The sequence below is a fragment of the Sebastes umbrosus genome, chromosome 21 (genome assembly GCF_015220745.1).
Source record: "Sebastes umbrosus isolate fSebUmb1 chromosome 21, fSebUmb1.pri, whole genome shotgun sequence".
Classification (NCBI taxonomy): Eukaryota; Metazoa; Chordata; class Actinopteri; order Perciformes; family Sebastidae; genus Sebastes; species Sebastes umbrosus.
Genome location: NC_051289.1, coordinates 8,983,871 through 9,008,994, shown reverse-complemented (window position 1 = coordinate 9,008,994; position 25,124 = coordinate 8,983,871). Strand labels below are relative to the sequence as shown.

The window sequence follows — 25,124 nt, the reverse complement described above, 5'->3', positions numbered from 1 at the left end:
CCTTTCCCTCATTTGGTGATTTTAGTAAAAATAATTTCGTCATTGTCAGTTGTTTTCAGCAGCCACACGCCGGTCTTGCCGCCATGTAAATGTGAAAATCAATATCTGTAAAAGACTAAGTACATTCTCCCTCTCAACAGGTCAGACGCAGTCCTCCATGATGCCCTTCACGCTATTAGAGCTGGTGACTCTGTCTCGCTGTCTGAGGGACGCGTGCCTGGGAATCATCAAGCTGGCCTACCCCGAGACCAAAACAGAGCACCGCGAGGAGTACATGGCCGCCTTCCGCAGCGTGGGTGTCAAGACGAACACTGCGGTTCAGCAGCGCATCCAGGCCGAGCAGAAACGCTGGGTTCAGCTCTTCAAGGTAAGATGTACAAAGTTGCCCGCACCTTGCAGCTGAATATGCATAATATCTCTTTTCAAATTTGTCAAATAACTGATGTTTGGTCAATCCAATCTTGACATTAAAGAGACAATAGACAAGTTTTTTTGCTTTAACTTATCATTATGAATTAAATTTTGATTGCACAATGTAATGGCTATAGAATAATGACACCGTTGGCGTTTAGATTGGTTCCCTATAAGCCTCGCTTTCACTATGCAACCGGGTCTGTCACCGGGTACCTGGATGATGTGTGTCCTGTGCAGTGTTGACCACTCTTTTCCAATGAAAGTAGCTAGCACTAGCTCAAAAAGTCCCTTAAAGTCCCCAGATGACATCAAACGCTCATTTGCATATTGGTGATGTCATTTGCACAAAGGTTAGTGGTTCGGTCGCAGCGTGGGAGAGACTGCTTTCGCACGGTGCAAGAGTAGAGAGACTCCGTGCTGTTGGCAGAAGAGCCGTAGTATCAAAAGACAAAAACAGTCGTGTATCAACATTTTAAACTTGGTTGTCTCCTGTTCTCTTTGCTATGTCTTTAAATTCATCATGGGGATTGCAGTGGGAGGGGTCGGGAGGCATAAATGTGCATGTGTCATGAAACACACTTCATTCAAACTCGACAAACAATATAAAACTCAACCAAACCTCTGTTGTTAGTCTTTTCAACAATCACCAACTCTGGTTTGGTCGAAACAAACCCTTATTTCACCGAGTTACAATATGCCGGCTCTACATGCTGTTTCTCCTCGCTGACTCTCTCTGCGGATGAGCAACTCTTGTTCTTTGGAAGCAGACCAATAAAATTAGCGAAATATAATGACAATCGCCCAAAAAATCCACCCAAAAAAAAAGAAACCGTTAATGTACTCAGCCAGTAGTCGACATTTTCATTGGACATTTTGAGTAGTAAGATACACAGACAATCCTTCTGGTTCATTGACCTTGTTTTTATGGCAAAATGTTGCTTTTTTTTTATTACATACAATGCCAAAAATGTGTGTAACATTTACAAAAAACAGATTTGAGATTGTGCCACACACACGTGTCTCATGCAGTCGGTCACGCAACAAACATGCTAAACAATTTGACCTCTTTGGTAAAAAGAACTACCTGAGTTTAAAACTAAGTTACCAGTCGCTGTACCTCATGAGAGTGTTGTCATTTTAATTTATGACGATAATCTAATCCCAAGATTTGTTTCATTCTTTTCTGTTGATACCTAAGATCATAAATCATGATATGTGACACATTAACACAAAGGACAATCCTTGTGTAGCCTCTCTGTGCATTGAGGCATAGTGACCTAATGCCTCGTCTGTGTTAGTGGAAATCAAGCATGTATGCATGAGCAGGCAAAGACAAGGTGGAGCGCTGCCATGGAGGTCATCCATTTGTTATTTACCCAGAAGAAATGAGGCAGAAAACAGCATTAACTTCATTCTCCTTGGCTCTTTTTCTCATTCCACATCTGCCTTTCATTTCACCCCTTTCCTTCGCTCCGTTCTCTATCAAGGAAACGGTAATTAAGCGACTTTGTTCTTGGCTGTTAGTCTTTGACAGAAGGATTTAAAAGTGAACACTGGCGTTCTGTGAAAGGTGGCAAATACGTGAAGAGCACGTCGGGAATTTTCATAAAAGATCTGCTCAAAGGCCTCTTGTCAGCTAAAACGACCCATTAAAGAAGTGGGGAGCAGGGGAAATGCATTTTCCAAATTGAACGGTGGGATTTACAGTCGGTTTAACGCTGCTGACCCCTAACACGCTAATGTTTGGTTCGTGTCATCAGCCGTCCCTCCCCATCTTTTATCACCTCCATTGTCGAGCTATCTATTTAATTGAAAGAAGTTAATTGAATGAAAATGATCAACTAAGCTTGTATTAATATTGCTAATGGAACTTTCTTCTTGGCCATGTTTGGAGAACGATGTCACGCTGGAGTTTGGGAAAGGCCCATTAAGGCTTGCACTTAACCCGATGGGCTAATTAAGGAATGCTTATTCATTCCCAGAGTCAGGGGGTAGGCCTGCTCCAAACCCATCGCCACGCGCCTTTTACAGCATTTTGCACTTGCCATTATTGCGGACGCTGCCTCGCAGTGATTGGCCGAGATTGATTGTCGCTCTATGAAAATGACGTGCTTTAGAAAAGAACATTTCGATTGAAATAATCTAGCCTGGGTATTATGTGGAAATGGACTGGCTGTAACTGTTATGGCAGACATAACAGCTCCCTTAACGAATCTTCATGCATTGACATGCATGAGGTTATATAGCGGATGTCTGACGGTGACTCGCCATAGCAACAGCAGAGCCAGTCGAAGGAGGCTGACACCTAGATGTTTGCCCGGTAAACGTGCTACTTTAAGGTCTTCAGTTCCAGCAATGGACCAAAATCTTGCTGGTAAAAGTTGATATTCAGCTTTTTAATGTTTATAAAGATTTTAAAAATATTTCTTTTTGTAGAGAATGCATTTTCATTGATTTATATCACAGATCTGAATATTTGGTTCAATTTTTAAAGCACATGCAAGTGAATAGAAGTTCAGACAAAAGCAAACTGACCACTTCAGAGTGAAGACTGTTGGTGTAGCCTACGTTTATAGCAGGGATCTCACAATACCAGAAATGTAGTAGTCGATACATACACCAGTGGAATTCCACGATTGTCGATTACCCAATTCGATACCACGGTAAAAAAGAAAACTGAAACAATAAATCCCATATACTTCAACATACACTCCATTATTATCATTTGCGTACTGTTTTTTGTGAATTTATTATTAATCCTTGATGACCCGCCTCAAGTTTCTCGCCAAAAACTAAATTTTATAAGATTACATTTGAACACATCATGATAAAGTTATAATTTACCTTTTTCCCAATACTCATTGTTACTGAATAGAGCTTGAACACATCATAATGCATAACATTAGCTGTTCGCTCTATTATTTAGCCAAGCAGGACTGTCGCTAACACCTAACGTTAACTAGCTCTCCTCCTGCCGATTTCAACATGGATTTGTTATTCACAATATAGCATTATCAAGGAAAATTGTCTATGGTAACCAAGACGACGGGATGACGTTAGCCTTGAGCCCTGATCCCTGGTAACTGCGGTACTGTAGACTTTGGAGTATTGGTTCTTGTTACTTCCCTAATTAATGGTCACCTGAAATAGCTCTGTGCATGTTACAAACTCAAATTACTTCAAAGTGAAATATCATTGAGCCTTCTGCAGGCCGGTCGAGAGCCATGCTGGTGCTTGCAGTGCTGTGAACCAATGCTTGTCTTTTGCATTCTCTGTCTGATGGCTGATGTCAGCAGCAGACCTCGCCAGTAATTAACAGGGCTGGACATTGAGGGACGGCACAGGTCGTTTTTCTTTTATACTCCCTATAAATGGCGCACTAATGGCTGAATTCTCAAATTGCTTTTTTTTTCCTTCTCTAAGCGAAGGCACCTCATCCTGTTGAACAGAAAAAAACTCTTCATCAGTGTTGTGTTCTGAAAAGTACTTGAAATATACATTTCTTTATCTTACAATGAAGTGGGATTTCGTGGGGATATGATCGCCTGAGTTAGAGATGTTAATGTGATGCGTGCATGGGTGTGCCTGTCTGTGTGTTTGATCTACTATGCAGGTCATCACTAACTTGGTGAAGATGGTGAAAGCTCGCGACATTAGACGACCCTTCTGTCCATCAGGTCACTGGCTCTCTGAGGAGGTCAACATCCGTGCGGATAAGGTACATGACTGTCATCACAGCTGTTTAGATTTTATATTTATTCATTGTTGGATGGGATATTATGTCACATTTTAGCCTTATTTTGAAATGAAATGTCTGTGAATAGATCACGTGATAATCTGGAGCTACATTCACGAATCTTCCTGATATAAGTTGATCGCAGTGGCTTTTTCTAAAGGAGGGAGGAGGTCTTTTATGCACCTTAGAATTTTTTGAAGCAGAGAAGAAAATATGAAGAGAGGCAGGACAGGCATCCACACCCCACTTTGTAGTAGTTGTTGATGAGCTGTCCTGCTTAATAAAGTAGAAATAATGATTTGCAATCTATAAAGCACCTTTTAAAAAAGAGAGATTAAAACCAGGACAGAACAATCTAGATCATTTAAAGTAACCACAAACAATATGAATTAACAAGCAAGAGCAATAAATAATACAACAGTAAGCACAGGTCCTAAAGCAACACAAGCTTTTAGGGGTTATTTAAAAGAAGGCTTCTGGGTTTTTTTCTGGGAGGATATTCAGAGCTTTGGTTGTCTCAAATGTAGACCAAAGATGCTGGCAGGAGTTTCATCTTTTTCATTACCTCCCTCTTTTCCCTCCAGGTCACCCAGTTGTACGTCCCCTCTGCGAGACACGTGTGGAGAACGCGAAGGATGGGCCGCATCGGGCCACTTCAGTCAACGCTTGATGGTAGTGTAATCTGTTAATTTGTTTTTTGTTGTTGTTACAAACCCATTTTATCTACCTGGAAAACTAAATGGACTTCTGAAAATGTGGGTCTTTGAGTATCCCAATTAGTGTCGTCACAATACTGGAATTCCTAACTTTGATACTATACCTTGAAAAATATAGATTTTCGATACCACGGGAAATAATTTGAATAGTTCGAATCGTGTTCACACCAGAAATGAATGAATGAACCGCTCCAGCGTTCACTTGACAGCAGTCCGTGCGGACCAGAGAGCTTCACACCAACCCAAACGTACTGCACCAAAGGGGTTCGGTTCACCCGAACTAAACACGACTGGTGTGAACGCCCCCTTAGAATCACACAGTAATGCTTGTGTCAGCTTGATATATAGCCCAGGAAATCATCCTAATTGCTCCAAGTCAAGTCCAAAGTCACCTTCTCCATGTTTGCTTTTCACTTTCTGTGGAGCTGTGCATTGATATTATTTCCCATATGAGCCAGGAGTCTCCTTAGTGTCTCTCTATAGTAAATGGAGGGAAGGGGTAAGAGTGCAAATTGAACTGTCCTTCGGTGTAGGACTAGAAAATGATTCTCCCTAAAAAAGTGATCATGTACTTTTTTAGCTGAGAAAAAAGCCTCATAATGTAAAGATTTCTTTCGCAGCACTTCACAGGGACAGCGGGAAAAAAAAAACGCTGAGAAAAGTCATTAGCCTTCCCCGTTTTAACAAAGATATATCACCACATTTTCTCCTCATTGACTCAATTAGGCACTCAGAGGAAAAGACACTGACGCAGGCAGGGCTTCATCCCAGGTTTCTGTGAAGTATGGTGTGAAAACAAGCTGATAACAATGTGTGTATGATCTGCCTAATCCCACTCACAGGCTGTACGGGATAAATTCAATTAGTGTGAAAGTACCTGATGAACTCAGCCACATCTGGTCCATGTGTTTGTCTGGCCTTTTCTCATTTCCTTAAATGGACAGGCCCGTGGCTGATGAATGAGCAACGTATTGACCACTCCGAGGCCATATTTCTCCTCAAAGATGGAAACCTGATGGGAAAATGCAGATCAGATTGACTAATTGAGCAGAATAATTGAGCTGCAGTGGACGCAAAGTGAGGAGGGTGAAGAGCGGTTTAGCTATTGTGGCAATTTCTTTTTTTCTGTGTGGGCTAAACAGTCTAAACCCCGAGTTTAATACAAAGCAAACATCAGCTTAATGGATAAAGCCCGGCAGGTGGACGGGCAGCTCACAGTTAATTAAAAGGGTGTAGGGTGGAAATGTCTTTAATGGCTGAACTGTAAACGGTGGACTAGGTCTTACTTACAGAGCTTAGCAGTGAGGAAGGTAATGATACTGTTAGAGGAGTGTTAGACACAGAGGACACCTGATGTTGGGAAGTATCCTCCAGATAAAGTTTCACTGAGCAAGGCTGTTAATCCCTGTTTCATTCATTCAGTCCTGTCCACTTGAAGTTGACCCTGACCTTTGAACCCTTTGCAGGAGAAGACAAAATAATCTGTGTCAATGTCACTTAATTATGACGAAGGCCCAGTTGCCAATAGAAACATGTTATTTTCCTATTAAATTACTACAATCAATCAGTTTGATTTTTGCTCAACTTGACTTCACCGTAGAAGAAAAAGATCATTTGCCATTCTTTGGGATCATCTTTGTACGTGTTTTAGACCTAAATACATTATGGTCTTTTAGGTCTAAAACACGTACAACAAAACCTTTGTTTATGAAAATACATTATGGTCTTTTTCATAATATGCGCGATAATAAATCCTCAGATGATTGTTAAAAGTTAAAGTAATGCTCTGGAAGATTTTCATTTAAATAAATAAATGTATGTTAAGTCACTGTCTTTCGCTGAATGAGGTAACACAATGGTGATTGAGTCTATGGCCCACTGATGAAAGCCCCCGCATTTTCAGTATTATGAACTGTCTGTTGCGACATTTCCTTGAAAAGGCGACACTGTTTGGATCTCTGGGTGTGAGATCCAAAAACATACCTGCAATTACCGCTTATCACCATAGGTGCCCCCAAAGGGAACAAAACGGAGTTCATCGAGATTGTAACTTTAACATAAAAGTAAACACAAGGAGAGAAGAATGACTGATCAGGAAACGCTCTAACATGTTGAATTCTGTCTGTCTTTCTTTCCACAGTTGGTTTAGAGCCTCCACAGCTGTCTGTGTCTGAAGAGAGACACCTGGCCATCCTCACAGAGCTCCCTTTTGTGGTTCCCTTCGAGGAGCGAGTCAAGGTAAAGCACCGTTTGTCCCACACACAAACACAAAACAATGTTTATTTAGGACTGAGTATTGCAGGGCTCTCCGAAGAATTGTGTTGTTGCTTTCAGATTGACGGTGTTATCAATTACAAGCGTGTTATCCACATAGTGCGTATGCTAAAAATGCATTCAATTATACATTGAACATCCCATTTTGGAAGAGGAACAGTGCTACAGTAGACTATAATGGTGCTGCATAATTCTTCCAAGCCATGTGACTGAAATTTGGGTAGTATACTAATAGAAACTACACAGTTTTGATATGAATTGAGGCTGACCCGAACCCTTTGAAGCTTCAAAGTTTCAAAGTATAGTATTTGAATGCAGCAGGGGCTTTTTTAATCATTATTATTATAAATACATCACCCCAAAAATCCCACATAGCCCATGAAATAAGGAATAGCAATCCCACATTATTCATTATGCATCAACTTTAATTATTATTAGTTATGCTCAGACAGATAGCGCTGTTTGTTGTGTGTAGAGGGTGTGTGTGTGTGTTGGTGCAGTGCTGTCCCGCATTCTGAAACGCAGCAGAAGAAAGTCGATAGACAGACAAACGAAGCCTGGTCCATTATTTTATATATTGGCATAGGCTACAGTCCATTTATTTATTTATTTGTTTATAGGCCTACATATGAGTACATTTTGTTTTATGGGCTATCGCTGTAATTTATTTAATGTGATATTTGTACATTTTGTTGCCGTTTTTGTTTCATTAAAAAGGAAGATCTTTGCGGTCCGATCTTTGTCCTCATCTCTCATTACACAATAATAGCAAAGTAAAGTACAATATAAGTAAATAACGATCGCAAGTTTGAGGAAAGCATACCAGCTTGTGTTGTCAACAGATTAGCAAAGCTTTGAATATATCCTTGAATATTTCTCACTGAAACTTTGAGGCCCAAAAAAACGGTATTCAGGACAGCCCTATTATGAAGTATTTTATTTTATTTTGAAGTATTATGAAGTATCATCATGTAAAGATTATTCACAGGATGTTGAGCAAACATCCAACTGATATCTAGTCAGGTGTGTCGGTACATCTGCATGTTGCCATTGTATTTTAATACCAGCTAGTCAGCAGATGATGTCCTTGTGATTTTGTTTTTCTCACTGAATTATGCCCTATTATACCCGCCTTGAGTTGACTTGTCATTGCTTAGTGGTGCCTTTTTTTTTTGGATCAACATACAGTAATTTGTTTGTTTTATCACCAGTCTTCTGTTGCTTTTTATACCCTTTTCCAACCTTCTTTCTGTCTCTTTTTGCTCAAAACTACAAAAAAAAGACACAACATGCTAAAAAAAAAGCAGATAAAAGACAAAGAATGAATGATATATAGTACAATCCATATGCAGAATTCAACATTTTTACAACTGAAAGGATTTGTCACTGACCCTGCCACCGGGCTCACACGTGTCCTGTAGATCTTCCAGAGGTTAATCTATGCTGACAAACGGGACGTGCAGGGGGACGGGCCATTCCCTGATGGCATCAGTGTCACCATCAGACGCAACTACATCTATGAAGATGCCTACGATAAACTCTCACCAGAAAACGGTACGGCTTGCATCGCTGCAGTGTTTTACTTTACATCTCATAGTAAACAGTGTGCTGTAGTGGCTGTGTTATTTCCTGCATTTATTTTCAAGATGACCAGAGGAAGCACGGTGTAGCAGATGTTGACTGTTACTGAAACTCTTGTTATGCTCTATAAAATCTTAATATTGAGGATCAAGGTTCAGGTTAGCATTAAAGATGAAGGTTAGCTCTCTCCTTGTGCAGAGTATTGAATTTCGGTAAAGCATAATTGTGGTTCCGATTATTATAATGGACCACATAAAAGCAGAATCAATTATTTTAAGTCACCTCTTTTGTGTTTGAATTTGAAAGGGCACTTGGGTGGGGGCAATCTGATTAAAAAGAGTAGTAGGAGACCTGGGCTGAAGACATGATCTATATCATTTATGTGTCTATAAGTTATAGCTGCCCTGATTTATCACTGTACATTAATTATTCTGAAAGATGACCTCTTATAGAATTTGATTTGAATATTCTCTAGGTCAAGAAAATGCTTTCTTGCACAATGTTTATTGAGAAAAACAACATGATACACTCGATTTAAATGGTATTGGAATTATATTTTTACGTTTTTCATCCATTTTTTTCTATTTACAGGAATAATCAGGTCATTAATTGAAAAGTTTGCTTGTTGGTAATCTTCAGGATTATTTTTTGAAGCAAATCCAGCTAACCCATATTGTAAAGAATATGTAATGACAAGATGACCTTGCAAGTGACCCTTCCCTGGATAAGTTAATATAATGGAGTTCAAAATTCAAATACAGTATATTATAATCAATCAAGTGGATAGCATTGAAGCAGTGTTAGTCAATAATAAAGGGAGATCAAACAAGAGAATAGACATTTACAGATAATACCAAATGATGTAGATATTGTTCATAAACTGGTCGAATGTTCCACAGAATTACTCACAATTTTGACTCATTTTGGAAAAAGCAACGTGAAGGTTAGAAGTCAGATCAGTTGTATCTAAATCCTCTCCGGGGATTTTAATTTTTTTAAAGCTTTTGTAAACTGTATACTAGCAAAGATGTTTGACTTTGCATCTTGTTTCTTACAAGCTGCAGTCTCACTGCTTCTCTCGCCTTGCACTGACTTGTATCATCTCGTCTGTTAGGAGTACGTCATCATGTGCTTTAACTCATTGTTTTATTTTATGTTTTAATTGTTGGTTTGTGTACAACTGTTTATGAGCTGCTGTCTGGGCCAAATCTCACTTGCAGGATAGATTCTTGAACTCAAGTGGATATCCTAGTTTAATAAAAATAAAGTAAAAAAAAAAAAAAATGCTGTTAAAACTAAGAAATAAAATGTCAGCTTTATGTCGTTACTACATTAAAACACTTGTGAAATAGAGTGTGTTAAGCTCAAATGTTAAGCAAAAGTTTAAAAGAAAACAATCTCATTGGCCAGATTTAATTGATATAGTTATACGATGCTATTATACTATAATACTATTAGAAATTAGGGGTCTGTTGATAAAACATGAGGTTGTATTTCACAGGAATTTACAGGAGAATTAAGCCTTCTACATTAAAAACGGTAACATACCTGTAGGTTACTGTAACTATATACTGTAAATGTATATAGAAAGATGTGTGTGTTTGATTACATTCTTACAAGGCCAAGGACTGATGTTTCCCACTAAGCACATGTTGTTTCTGACTTTTCCTAAATCATTTCATGTCAGAAACCCATTTAAGTGAGTAGCTTTAAGGCGTCAAGTGGATCTGATTTGTCGTTAAAAAGTAATATGAACCTGAGATTGTATCCAAGTAAAATTTGAGGATGGGATTAGAACCATTACAGACTGGGAAGGAAACCATCAACTATTAGTAATTGAAGATGTCAGGCTCAACTGTTTTGACTTGATTCTCCTCCTGGAAAATTAATTTAAAGTAAAGATTGAAAATCACTGATGTCTTGGTCGCATTTATCAGAGTGAAGATAAAGTTTATTGTGACCATTAACTTTATTGGACGTTTTGTTTGTCTGTCGTTTCTTTTTGTACCTTCATAAATCCTTCATGCTCTGTGTCCTTACGTTAGAACCGGACCTGAAGAAAAGGATTCGAGTCCACCTGCTGAACGCTCACGGTCTGGACGAAGCCGGCATTGACGGCGGCGGCATCTTTCGTGAGTTCCTCAACGAGCTCCTCAAATCGGGCTTCAATCCCAACCAGGGCTTCTTCAAGACGACCAACGAGAGCCTGCTGTATCCCAACCCCGCTGCAGAGATGCTGGTCGGGGACTCCTTCACGAGGCATTACTACTTTCTAGGAAGGATCCTCGGAAAGGTGAGCCTCGGATTACATTTTAAAAACCTCAACATCCCCAAAACAAGAAATAATGTCCAAAGGTATTGAAGCTGTTGTAAGAGCATCAAGGTAATTGTAAGATTTAGTCACAGACTGCCTTGATTTGATGATCAATACGTCAATAGCAGTCAGTGTCAAGGCTGCCCTCGCTGCATATATACATTAAGAGGTTGTTTTGGTGTTTGTTCTAGAAACTGACAATGTTTAGAGAAATTGCCATCATTTGTTTCTCGGGGTTAGTACTTTCACCCAGCTTTAGATTTGTTAATTAGCCCTGTGCGTAATCTGTTGACGGCATTGTTTTTCTGTCGCTTTCCTTCCTCTGATGGCACTATTTATTAGAGCCTAATGTTGCTAAATCATCCTTAATGCATGTGGTAGCGATTGTTTATCAAGATGCCTTCCTCGTGGGGGGGCTATCATCTCAACCCGGAGAAGAATTACCTCATGACAAGCGGTCGCCTCTCAATTAGGGCTTCCATTAGCCAATGATTCCTACCTCTTGTTTGTGTAGTGATTGCATTTGGCTGGCACTAAATCAGCGAGCCCACACAGACAGGACATAAATAAGCGCTCAAAGCATGTGGTAATAGCATTTTGATCTGTTTTACAGTCCGGAACATCCAGGTCTCTTCTCTCTTGCTCGGTCTGAGATGGTCCGGTCCACTTATCAGAGCGTCGTAACTCCTCCTCCTCCTCCTCCTCATGCTCCTCTTCTTCTTCTTCTTATTCTGTATTCTTTACAAGTGAGAAATGATCAATCAGCAGCTAGTAGCTCTACGCCCCCCACTCCCTCGATATTGTGCTCTCAATAGCTAATGGTTCAGGCAATTAGGCGAGGGGAAATTAATTTGAATTTGACTTTCAATTAACCCTACCGTAAGTTCCTCTTTCTCCATAAAAATGGACGTTTGAGTGGCCATTTGAGAGGCGTATTGATATTTGTTTAGTGCCGTTATTGCCTGGATAAAAGGCAACCGTTTATATAGATTGGGATTGCATCACCGCTGCTGCAGTGTGCACAGTGCACGTTGCGGCTCAAAGGACACGGGAGATTAATATTGTTAATTAATGTCCGAGGCGTGCCATTGTTGTGGAGGTGATGTATTACAGGCAGGAGTGGCTTGTCTGGGGTACTCACTGAAATGGGATTGAACATCAGAATAGAGGCCGGTCATCATCCTTCTTCCTCACTTGTCCACCCAGCTGACAAGCTGAAAGATTTAAGCCACAAATGGTGAAAACAGGTTTTTGTGGCTCTATCCTTCCAGACTTTAGACCAAAGAGTTAATTTAATCTTGATGGGAGTGTTTGCTGACATGGTTTTTGTCGGAATCACATTTCTCATCATGTAACATGACCTGCAGGAGGTTCTCTTTGTGCCTCATTCGTCTCTCATTAGTACAAAACCTCCAACCTCATCAGCAGTGGCCTCTCCTCTCCGTAAACTGGGAGGGTGAGGAAAGTTTCATCCTCCTCCTCCTCCTCCTCTTCCTGCCTTCTGCACAGTCTCCTCTCCCTGATCTCCAGCGGCTGATAGCTCCCTTTAGAGGTGTGTGAGGTTGGCACCCCTTATTAATAGAGATGCGTTTCAAAGGCATTATAATTTTATTGATCCTTAATGTTGTAAATTAAGGAATGTATTTGGCAGCCAACAGAATGCACCTGCAATGTTGTTGGCATTTATTCCACCTGATGGTGCCGCGATCTGCTTTAATTGCGTTGCCACTGCACTCACTTATATTAAAAGGCCCGGGCCATAATAATTAATTCTTCCCAGCCCAAGTCATTTTGGCACAATTTCTGGCAATAAACACTCGTAAATAAAGTAAGTGGCATTGAAAAAATAAGGCTACAGGTTTTTTCCATATACTTATTGCTGCCTCTTCCCGGCATAAGTGTTATTGATAGGTTTCAAGGGGCCGCCCGGCGCATATGGTCTGAAACGAGCGCCGGCCACGAGAGAAATACTAAGTGGATTATTTTGCATAAAAAATAGACAATGTTTGAAGTTGTGCAATTAACCTGTGTTTAGAAAATAGCCGTGATTTATGCGCGCGTGTGTGTTTAAGATGCATGCATTATGGAAATCCTCTAGATTTATAATCCATTTAGCTGATGTGGTCAGGGTTTTTAGCGCTATCATTTATACAGACCTGTATATTTTAATGCCTCCAACGGGCTCTTTTTCGGACTATTCCAGTACATTAGCTTTGGGTTTTATGAGTCACCTGCCCGGCTGTGGTTCTTAATGGCATTTGAGGTCAAGGTGAGAATTGGCATTTATAAAGTTTGAGGCGGGCGAAACAGAAGCCTGTGTGTTTTAGATAGATTGTGTTCTGTGTTTTGCTCTCAGTCACTCTGATGTGACCAGATCTTATCACTTGATTCTCTGATATAAGAGTAGTAGGCAAATTTAATCTCGTATAATATGTGTTGTAATCAGATTTTTGAATATGTACTCAGTAATGTTGTGTTTGCCACAGTCCATTTAGTTATCTCGCTTATCTAACCATCATGTTTTATTCAGTGACACCCAAGCAATAAACAATCGCTGTGTTTAATGCTCGGAGCATTTTCTCATTTGTACCGATTGACTGATGTTTGTATCCTTGTCCTGCAGTTGTCCTCCAGTAAACAGACATGTTTTTCTCCAGGCGCTGTACGAGAACATGCTGGTGGAGTTGCCCTTTGCCAGCTTCTTCCTTTCCAAACTTTTGGGAACCAGTGCAGAGGTGGACATCCACCACCTGGCATCGCTGGACCCGGAGATGTACCGCAACCTCCTCTTCCTCAAGAGCTACGAGGGTGACGTGGAGGAGCTGGGCCTCAACTTCACGGTGGTCAACAACGATCTGGGAGAGGCTCAGGTGACTGGGGTAGTGGACAGGGTGGGATGGGAGTCGGATAAATGATTCACATGTTTTTTTTTTCCATCTCTATTTCTACCCCCGGTCAGCACCTCTCATTCAGCCGTCTTTCCTTCCTCCTGTTTGGTTCCTCTTTGTTGCGTTAATAATTCATTTCCCTCATGATGTACCACTTTTCAGCGGTGAGAGAGATAAAGCACGTCGCCGCTGTCGCCCTAAGCTCTGCAGCAGTGCAGGGAACACGGCAGCTCTGTTGACCGTTCCACCTGCCTTTCCCCCCAGAAATTATCTCACAACACGCCTGACAGAAGCAGCGAGCTGCTCTTAAGCACGTCCCCTTCCGAAGCTCAAGGCTGCGGAGACGAGCCGCAACCAGCACTCTGAGTCACCCGGGCCCAGACCTGCACTCTACCCGGAGCCCCTGTTTGCTCAGGGCCTTAACGCGTCTTATTAGCTCTTCTCAAACAACACCTGAAACGGTCGAGTTACAATGTAGCCCTCCTGGTCGCAAATAGGGCATCGCAAACACGATAGGGAAAACAATTTGCGAAAGATTAGGCACACACCCGGGAGCAGTCTGCCCTGCATTTGCCCTCGTGAGATAGCCAAAGCAAGCAAGATAAGGACAGTAATTCTCTTACATTAGCACATAATCAGAATCCACTGTTGGGGGAGCAAAAAAAAGGCAGAAAATGATTACCTGTCAGTGGACCACATGCAGACCATGCAGCATTCAGGGGATGGACAAAATAAGAGAAACACCTTACTTTATAATGCAATCTAATTCAATATCGCTGCACTGAATACCTTTGTGAAGCTTATCAATCAGTTTTTGTTAAGACTGCGTCAGAGAGGTGCTGATTCACGTCTATTGTACATTTTGACTGTAGTTTGTACTGTTGTTAAACAAATATCGAGTTAAGTGTCTGACAGTTACTTATTGTTGCATTGGTCCTGTTTGGCATATGTCAAAAACATTTCACCTTGCAGAAATATACAGAAAGGTAGTCGAGTATCTCCATACTGGATCAAAACTCCCAAAACTTTATTGGACTGAAAACAGGCGTTTTGATTCTACTGGGGGCTCTTCTCATTTCTTGATTTAGTGCCTCCTCGCTCCTCCGGCTTGTGACCCGGAAATTGATCTCAGCGCTCTATTTTGAAGGACGTACCAATTCTTAAAATGCATCTTGAGGAGCGAGGAGGCTTCCCGGAGAAGCTATAAGCGAGGATACGCCTGTGTATCCATTGCAGAAGTCTTTTTTTTGTGCCCCACATCATATTTAATTGAGATTGTTTTAAAATGACGGCACCGAGGCAAGGATGTGTCTTTTCGTTAAATGCGTTAAATAAATCATTACCTCACATCGCCCGTGGGCGGGACTAAGATGTGAGGAGAGGAGGCGAGGAAAGGAATCCAGGATGTACAAACTGGGAATGGCAATGGCCTTGGATCTTCTGCGCCAGCGACAGCCATGGCTGGATGCATTATGTTTTCAGGTTCTATCCGTCCCACCCATTCTTGTGAACGCGATATCTCAGGAACGCCTTGAGGGAATTTCTTGAAATTTGGCATAAACGTCCGCTTAGACTCAAGGATGAACATATTAGATTTTGGTGGTCAAAGGTTAAGGTCAGTGTGACCTCACAAAACACGCTTTTGGCCATAACTCAAGAATTCATATGCTAATTATGACAATTTCACACAAATGTATAATAGGAAGAAATCCGGAAGTGATAACATTTTGGATATAAAGTGCAACTTCACTGGTTGGCGGAGGCATACAGCTGTGACGCGGTAATTCTAGTTCCACCCCTGAAAGCCTCTCCATGCTGCTTTGAAAACTCAAAAAATTAAAAATGGTGATTTCCTCCTTTTGTATTGGGTTTTATAGGAGGTGGTCAAAAATAAAAGTAACAGTACAGGAAGGTGAATTTGTACTCATAGTTGTAGAAGTGAGATCACATGGAGGAACGCAGGAAAACTACATTGGGAAAAAAAAGATGAACATAATAATTTGTCCCCCCTGCAGCTGCTCTGTGATGTCGTCATCCAGCCGGCTTTATGAACAGAGATGAGCACACCCTATCAAGTGCTAACTGCTCTATAGCTAATGAAAAGAGAACTTGAGGCCAAATTGTATTGGACCAGATGTTCATTGGATGTGCTATATTTAGAAGTGCACTTAACCACACTCACATTGAGCCATACCTTTAATCAGAGTGCTGTTGGAAAACATTTTAATTACCTTTCTGTGATTTAATTAAAGCACTTTCTTTGTTTGTTGGTCATCTGGCACCCAAGGCAGACTCAATGATATGCATAATATGATCTGCATAATGAAGTACGCAGTATGACCTATGACTATCAGACACAAGAAAGACGATTCTGGAAGTAAAACTGTGAGGAAACTTGTAAAAGAATTGTCTCCTTTTTGACCCAGGTGGTTGAGCTAAAGCTGGGAGGTAAAGACACATCTGTGACCACAGCGAACCGGATAGCCTACATCCATCTGGTGGCGGACTACAGACTCAACAAGCAGATCAGGCCTCACTGCCTGGCCTTCAGACAGGGCCTGGCCAACGTGGTCAACCTGGAGTGGCTGCGCATGTTTGACCAGCAGGAGATCCAGGTACGGGACGCTGAACATGACGAGCAGAACCTACCACATATTTATAACTCACACACACTTTAAATGTATGTTTTTCTACCTTTAATAGGTGCTGGTATCTGGGGCTCATGTGCCAATCTGTCTTGATGACCTGAAAAATTTCACAAACTACTCAGGTAGGAGCTGATGTTAAGTTATGCTGGTATTTCAACTTCCTATAGACCCTTATAGGGGCTGCAACTAACTATTTTCATTGTCGATTCTCGATTAATTGATGAGTTGCTTGGTCTATAAGATGTCAGAAAATTATGAAAAAGATAGTCAGTTCAGATAGGCAAAGATATTCAGTTTACTGTCATAGTAGAGTAAATAAACCAGAAAATATTCACATTTAAGAAGCTGGAATCAGAATTTAGACTTTTTTTTCTTTAAAAATGACTTAGATCGATGAATTGATTATCAAAATAGTTAGCAGTTAATTTAATAGGTGACAACTAATCAATTAGTTGTTGATGCTCTAAAACGTATGGGGGTATTCCAGCAGTTTAGTATTTCACTAGTGTTTCACAGCATTAGTCCCTAGTGTGACTCAAGCTCCAAAAACACTAAATCCTACCCTTCCCATAATGCAATGTAGTAGTGTCTCTTTGTTAGACCCTCTGCTTGGTAAACACCCATAAAACCCCTCAAACATCTCAAGTATAACACAGGCTTTCCATTGGAAAAGTTACTTCCTTCAGTTCACAGACTAATAGATATAGTGAGGGTAATGTATGTATGAGTGGGGCTGAATAATATAATTTTCTCCATCGTGGTCTCCTTTAGGCGGGTACTCGGCCACTCACCCAGTCATCGTGATCTTTTGGGAGGTGGTCGACGGCTTCACAGACGACGAAAAGCGCAAGCTGCTGAGGTTCGTCACCAGCTGCTCCAGACCACCGCTGCTCGGCTTCAAGGTGAGGCTTTACCGGACGTGAACTTTCCCCTCCTTGCTCCATCTTTTCTTCTCCCTACTCTGCAGACTGTGTGCTTACCTGTATCCTCCATTATTGGCAGCTTTTCCAAGCTCAACAGCAGGGAGTGTTCCCTCTTAATGGGCTTGTAATGAAAATACCTAGACTGATAACAGCCCTCAAAATGATCATTTTCAAATTAGGCGGCGATAAGAGCGAGCCAGTGTGGTGAGGTCTTATCACCACGTCTACTGTTGTTTCATAGTTCATGACCTTCCTCTGTTGAAGAACTCCTTCTGCAGTATGCGTGGGCTTGGTCGGAGATCCTGGCTGGACAAATATTACCTTTCAGAACTCAGTCGCAGGTTGAACTTTTGAACTTTTGCCTCCTGTGTGACATGGCAGAAAGCAGCAATTTCCTGTTAAATGAACATACAAGGGAACTGTACTTCTAAACATTGTCTTAGCAGTGCTGAATCATTATTGCTCCTATTTCTGAAATGATTTCCTAATTGGAAGCCGTTTCACTTCCTCGCTGACTTGATTTGTGGGACACTTAGGTAGTTTGAGATAGGGGGGAAAAAAGCAGAAAGTGTTGCTCGGGGCCATTAAAGAGTTTTTATGTCTTACTTCGTCTAACCAGAAGCTGTAATCATCATTTGATTGGTTTTGGTACTCTTTATGACTGTCATTAGTTAAGAAAACCTAATTGCAGTTCTGCAGTAGAGTGAGGGAGCAAAACTCTCCTTAAAATCCGTTGCGGTACCTCCTCTCTGGGTTTGAGAGCTGCCTTCCCTCCTCGTTTAATCAATTTGACTTTGGCCAGCGTGTGGATGTCCCACCCTCCCGCCCCCCTCCTTCCTCGTCTCTTCTCCGGGCCGGAAAGGGCGGTAATTCGTGGGGGGAGCGGCCCCTGACCCGGCCCTCAGCCTGAGCCAGCTAAGCCTTAATTAGCTGTCGTGAAACGGCCCAGGATTCATTAGAGGAGAAATAGCTCTGTCAGGAGAAGCCATTTAAAAAAGATGATGGAAACTCTCTTTTTTTCCAAAATGATAGCCGTGGTAATGGCGCTTTCTCAATAAGCAACGATAGTTTAATACGGTAATTGTCAGAAAAATGGGGTCATTACGGCTAAGCCCCTGAAGAGCCATTTAATCGGGCGAGTATGGCCGCTGAACCGCGTACGCTAACTTTAAATAGCAGGATGAAATCAGGGCGGGGGAGCTTATTCGTCGGGCCGGCCTGTGATGGAAACGGTCGGTGTCACCGTCTGCAGATGAGGTGGCCTCATCACAGGGAGGCTTGATTTAAAAAATGCCAGATAGACAACATGAAATGACCATTCCTTCAGTGTCTCATCCAAGGGTCAAACTCTGGGCCAGTTTCCCACTCAGTACCTTTCAAGCAGCAACCTGATTTCCTAAATTTATACTTCTCCTGTATTAGCTTAATGTCTCTCTTTTAACATTTATCCCCTTGTGGAATTTGACATTTATGGCTTAATCTGGATTGCTCTGGACATTGCGATCATCGCTGACACGAGTTGCTTCACGTCTCATTATTTGCCTTGTCTTTAAATGACTCAAAATGTTCCAATTTCTTTGTGACTGCAGCCAATTTGTCAGGTGCTTATTAACGGCATACGTGTTCACACAGGAGCTTTACCCGGCCTTCTGCATCCACAACGGCGGCAACGACTTGGAGCGCTTGCCCACCGCCAGCACCTGCATGAACCTGCTCAAGCTCCCGGAGTTCTGCGACCAGCACCTGATGAGGAACAAGCTGTTGTACGCCGTCGAGTCCTCCGCCGGGTTCGAGCTGAGCTGAGGAGGGGTCGAAAGGCTTCTCTGTCCCCTGTATCCATGGACTCGACGCCACAGGAATGGCTTGGGAGAAAAAGACTATAAAAAAAAAAGAGAGTAGGGAAAAGCAAAATGATGCACTGACCTGCCTGATTTACTGTGTTTGTGTGTGTATGAGCGTGTGCGTGCCAAGCCGAGGGTGAGGATGATGATCACCCGCAGACTGAAGCAAAAGGGGTGCAAGGATGACGCGGGGTAGGAAGCCTTTTTTAATCCTTGTTGCTTTTAAGTAATTTAAATGTTTAATCACTTGTCAGAACACTTTAGAGGAACAGATATGGTTGAATTTAGAATGAAATATCACACGCTGAAACAGACACAAGAGTAGCAGCTGCTCTCTTGTGTAATCGAACATGGAACGGGCAGTTATTTTTCACCAAAGATTAAGTGGCATCATATAAAAAAAAGGCAATATAACTACAGAGGGACTCTAAAGCCACCTTGTGGTGTGCCAAGGGCTGCAGGGGTGGAGGAGCTTTTGTGTACAGCCATCATATATTTTCACGTAGAGGTCATCGAAACTGCAGGATTTACGATTTCTCCCATGATAATTAGTAATAACCGTCACATCCGATAACCGTACCGTAAGTGTGCACACGCCGTCTGAAGTGTGGGGAAGGCTCATATTGCTGGACTAAATTTGGGGGGAAAGTCTTATGGATTTGTGAATATGTATATGTTTACAACTACTCTTGTATTATTCATTTATTCAGTATTTGTACAGGTTTGTTTTTCTTTCCTTTTGTGTGACGAATGGAGGCCTCACATGCTCGCTAAGGTGAACAATCTCTTCTCTGGTCAGCGGCCCGAAGTTTTGCTCTTTAGGGTGCAACAACCGTGTCGCGTTGATAAGGCTTACAAATGATCAGTGTACCAACAGGGTGAAAAAAAAAAAGAGTGTATGGAAAAATGAATAAACCCACTTTTTCTTTTTGCATTTTCCTTCCATAAGTATCTTTTTTCTTGTTGCTTGTAATTTACGGTAATGAGCGAGACATAAAACAGTGCTTTGTGGGAAAATCTCCTCCTGAGTTTTATGGCCTCTGACATATAATTAAAGAAACATCCAGTTAAGAAACACTGAGCAGAACTATTCTGGCCTTGAGATGCATTATCGGGCTGAGCACAAATTAAGATTGTGTGCGTTTGTCATAAATCTACCTGCCCTCTGATGCAGCACAGCCCACCAAGATATCCATCCCTTTTTGGACCGAGTCCATCTTTCCATCCTCTCCTCCCTGCTGAAACAGCCCGAACCCCTCACATCCGCTGGGCCAGGGAACTCAAAGTGATAATTGGGTCTTAAAAACCAGACTTGTCATTGAAATGAGGGATTCATCTCAATTACTATGAGATTTATTTAGGACTATTACCTTGTGATGGATTATAACTGACAAAGTTAATGCAGGATGTTATGAATCATCCTCGGTGCGTAATATACTTTAGCTTTCTCATCGGCCTTTTAAGAGCTAATTGAAGCTTTTAGGCTTGTTTATCTTGCCGCAGAGCAAGGAAACATCAAACATCACTTGAGGGTGGATTGGAGCCTACTTTGCACAAGATTACTCCAAAAGTGCCATCGACTGTACATGCCTGGAAAGCATTAAATTTGTGCCCAACATGGAAGCATATCTGACAAGTTAATCATACCTGATTCAGTCTTTAATGAACAACAACAAATCATGAGGCAGAATGACATTCATAGCTGCAGGTACTGCATCAAAGAGGGAATGCGTTGCACCTTTCTCATGTTATGTTTTGTTGTAACGCAGTGCTATCTGGTGGTCAACCAGCGGTACTGCATGAAGAACATATTGAACGTTTATAGGTCTGTATTTTGCACATCTTTGGGACACTTCATGTAAAATTAGTCACCTTATTCTAATTAGACTTCCTTCTTCCGCCAGTGCCAGCTTCTAATAAATTAAACGGGGTAAACTACAGCTCATTGTGCCGGTGACCCCCTGGAAACACTTCAAAGACGCATAATTAATTCACTTTGGAAAGACAAGAAATTCAGATTGGGCTTTATGAATATGGATGCAAGCCCAAAGAGGTTTCAGGCAGAAATGTAGGTTCATTAATGTGGCGTAGCAGCACATTAGGACAGCATTATGTGTGTGACAGTGCAGCGTTATGAGTGTGCGTTCTGCCTGTCCAGACATGAACAGGGAGTGGACCAACCTTGGTTTCAAAATTTTTGCATGTGAGCAGCAGCTACATTATTTGGGCTGCTTTACAGCTCACAGTCAAGAATCATCATGGTCTTTTAACCTTCTGCATGTGTCAATGTATGAAGTAAATTGCAGTCATAACAATCAAAGAAAAGCATATAAAAGTCTTATGTGAAGACGTTTAGAGAAAGCTATCGACTGCATGATAACAAATGACCCGTGCATGGTATCTATTGCTGTGATTCCTCCCGCTCAATGAGTCTAATTAGATACTGACTGGCCATAATGTCCAGTATAATTAATAGCCATCTGTCATTTTCATTGGGTCTTCCTTTGCTGGCAAGAGCTCTGGCCGGCTTTAACGGCGAGAACGACCTTCATTTTCCATCTAAAATCAATGCCAGTCTGTAATTTCAGCCTTGATTCGGTTCAAAACTGCAATAACCTGCACTGTTTCATTCTGTTTCTTTGGGTTATGATGAGTTCAGCCGCGTGGTTTTCTGTTTTTTTTACACAGATCTTCAGTTTCCTGCCCAGTTTTTGAGCTGGAAATATGGAAGCCCATTCCTGCCATGAATTAATTTTGACTTTTTTTTGTGCTCTCATATGTTGACTTTAAAGCTTGTCCCCTCACATCATCTAATACAGGCCCTACAGAACTTATTTTGCCTGGCTAGACCTCTTTTGTGTGTGCAGGTATATTGTGACTTCTCTCTGACTCTCCTGACATATGATCATAACAATAAAATGTTTTTATATAGCCCTTATCAAAATCAGCAATCACAAAGTGCTTTCAAAACATAACACAATAAAAATCAATGTAAAAAAACAAATGAGCAGTGAAATCAAATGGCAAGAACAAAATGAAAAATGACTAATAAAATACTAATATACATATATGTTCACAGAGACACTAATGCAAGTTCCTCTGACAGGTTATGGTGCCTAATAGGAATAAGCTCTGGCTCCTTTACTCTTAAGCGTAGCCAGTGGTGAAGTGGAGGGTGTATACAGGATATACCCTCCTCTTTTTCTGGTGGTTTATAGTATACTCACCTATCAGCCAAAAAGCTATTGGATTATATGTAAAGTACCCGCTTTCTCCTCAGTAACCTACTACCCATCTACCTAGTAGTCACCCACCTCATCAACAACCACTACATCACTGAACGTAACCATGATGGTTGCTGCCTGAGGATGTCAGACTGTGTTCAGGTTGAGCAAGCAAGGAGAGAGATATGATCTGGGGCCGGGCCATTAATGCTTTAAAAATAATGAGTAGGAACACCTGTGTAGGACATTTAAAAGTTGCACTTAAACCATAAAAAAATGTAAACAGACTATGTTACATATATACAGTATATACAGACTGTATATATTTTCAACTATTATTTTTAAACCGATAGTGTTTTTGAGAATCGATACAATATCACTAAAACATATTATCGCGATACTCGTGTGTATCGATATTTTCTTACACCCCTACCTTCAGTATCTCAAAGTTTAACTCAAGTCAAAAATTACAAGATAACAAGCTTTTTCACAGTATATATTTTGTCTTGTCATAGTATGAAAAGCACAGATGTAACATAACATTAAGGATGGTTCTTCTCTATTTAATTGTCCCTGTTATTTTCTACGCTTTTGGATTCTCCTTTCACCGTGAAGTCATGTGAGAAAAATTTATTTTTGTATTATTTTTATCATCACAAAAACATCAAGTCAAATAGCATAAGGAGCAAGTCTCTTTATGTAATACATAAATCATTGGCTAAGTAAGTTAAAGTATACAAAGTGTACTTTCATAAACTAAAAAGTGGGTCACAATTATATAACTATTACACTAACAGTATACTTATTCACTTGTAGTATAGTTCATAGTATAGTTGCAGTACAAAATACAACTTAAACTAGTTGTGTACTCAAAGTTTACTGTTCTTACACTTAAAGTACACTTAAAAGTATACTTTTATAAACTAAAAAGTGAGCCAATTTAGTCCCAAGAAGTATTGAATTACTTACTAAGTATACTACTGGTACATTGATATTAGTATACTTTCTACATAAAGTATACTTTGGGGAAATATACTTGAACTTTAGTATACTTCATAAAATAAATTTGAAGTATACTACTTTTTTGTAAGGGTATATGTGTAAAAAAAATCAAAAAGCTCTATTAAGACCTACTTTTGACTCAAATATGGGACCATTTTAAATACATATAATTTCCCTCTTTTATTGGTGCAGGGTTGTTCTTCCTTTGCAGTATTTTGTATTTTGCCAAGCTTATAATTACAATAGTCATAGGTCACCTGTTTCCCACACTACACGACAGATGGCGCAGAAAGCAGTTTGTCTAGTCCTGGTTCCTGCATCTTGGCATGGTAGCAACTCCGATAATTAACACAATTATTTGTCTTTTGCATGAATAATCTGATGCAGGAGAGGCTAAGTGTTGCAGTTCATGCTCAATGCACATGTGAACAGTGAAATCAGTCCTCTGTTGGCTAGTCTGTTGAGTGTCATCATGGATGTGTGAGCAGGTCTGCAAACAGCTCTGCTGCTGCTGTCGACACTCAAAGACATGCTGCTTTCAAGTTCCCCTCGTAAAAAACAATGTCGTGGGTTCAGAGCAGTCCTAAATTCAATTTCAATTCAATTCAAGCCCTTTATTATCATTGTGTAGTACACCTAAATTAGATTGTGACAATCCCATAGGTGCTAATGAAAAGATAATACAATAAAAAAAGTATACAAAAAATAAATAAAAGATATAAAATATATAAAAAATATAAAAGATAATACAATATAAAATATTAAAATACAATATGTATATTGATGAGATGACAGTTTTGCCAGATTACAATTTTGCCAGATTATTGCACAAAGTGTCCGTCAGATTATTATATAATTATTGCACAGCATCATATAATTATTGCACAGCATCATATAATTATTTCACGGAGTGATCAGCATATGTTATTGCACATATCCGTAACAGTAGATTACAGTATTTACATTGCACAAAATGCAACCAGACTCTCACTTTGTGATAACTTCATTAACTGACGTTTGTTTAAGAATACGCACAATATAAATACGATATCAGCCAAAATATTTAAGATGTTAAGAACAAAGTTTGACACAGGGCCCCCTCAACATGACAGAGCCTCAAGATTAGGTAGAAATACAGGAGCGATCTTAGGGTTCTTGAACCGTGTTACAATACAATAAATCTTTATTGTCCAACAGGGTGGAAATTTTGTCTTCTGCTCACCGAACACAGGAAACAACAACATTAAAGAAACACAGAAAAATCTAAGTATGCTTGGCTCGCTCTGACAAGTATACAGAAAAGTCTAAGTATACTTGGCTCATACTGACAAGTATACAGAAAAGTCTAAGTATACTTGACTCATACTGACAAGTACATAAAAAAGTCTAAGTATACTTGGCTCATACTGACAAGTATACAGAAAAGTCTAAGTATACTTGGCTCATACTGACAAGTATACAGAAAAGTCTAAGTATACTTGGCTCATACTGACAAGTATACAGAAAAGTCTAAGTATACTTGGCTCATACTGACAAGTATACAGAAAAGTCTAAGTATACTTG

At 40.6% G+C, this 25,124-nt stretch overlaps 1 protein-coding gene across 1 annotated transcript in view; it reads left to right on the top strand.

The window, feature by feature from the left end:
• Positions 1-20,270, top strand: part of ube3c (ubiquitin protein ligase E3C) — a 33,791-nt gene extending 13,521 nt beyond the window's left edge. The window contains exons 14-24 of the mRNA XM_037757388.1: positions 141-367; positions 4,028-4,132; positions 4,735-4,822; positions 7,007-7,104; positions 8,562-8,694; positions 10,767-11,014; positions 13,693-13,905; positions 16,350-16,538; positions 16,627-16,693; positions 17,343-17,473; positions 19,127-20,270. Of these exons, the coding sequence (XP_037613316.1) occupies positions 141-367; positions 4,028-4,132; positions 4,735-4,822; positions 7,007-7,104; positions 8,562-8,694; positions 10,767-11,014; positions 13,693-13,905; positions 16,350-16,538; positions 16,627-16,693; positions 17,343-17,473; positions 19,127-19,297 (1,670 nt within the window). The 3' untranslated portion in view covers positions 19,298-20,270. The remainder of the gene's footprint in view (positions 1-140; positions 368-4,027; positions 4,133-4,734; positions 4,823-7,006; positions 7,105-8,561; positions 8,695-10,766; positions 11,015-13,692; positions 13,906-16,349; positions 16,539-16,626; positions 16,694-17,342; positions 17,474-19,126) is intronic.
• Positions 20,271-25,124: the final 4,854 nt, after the last annotated feature.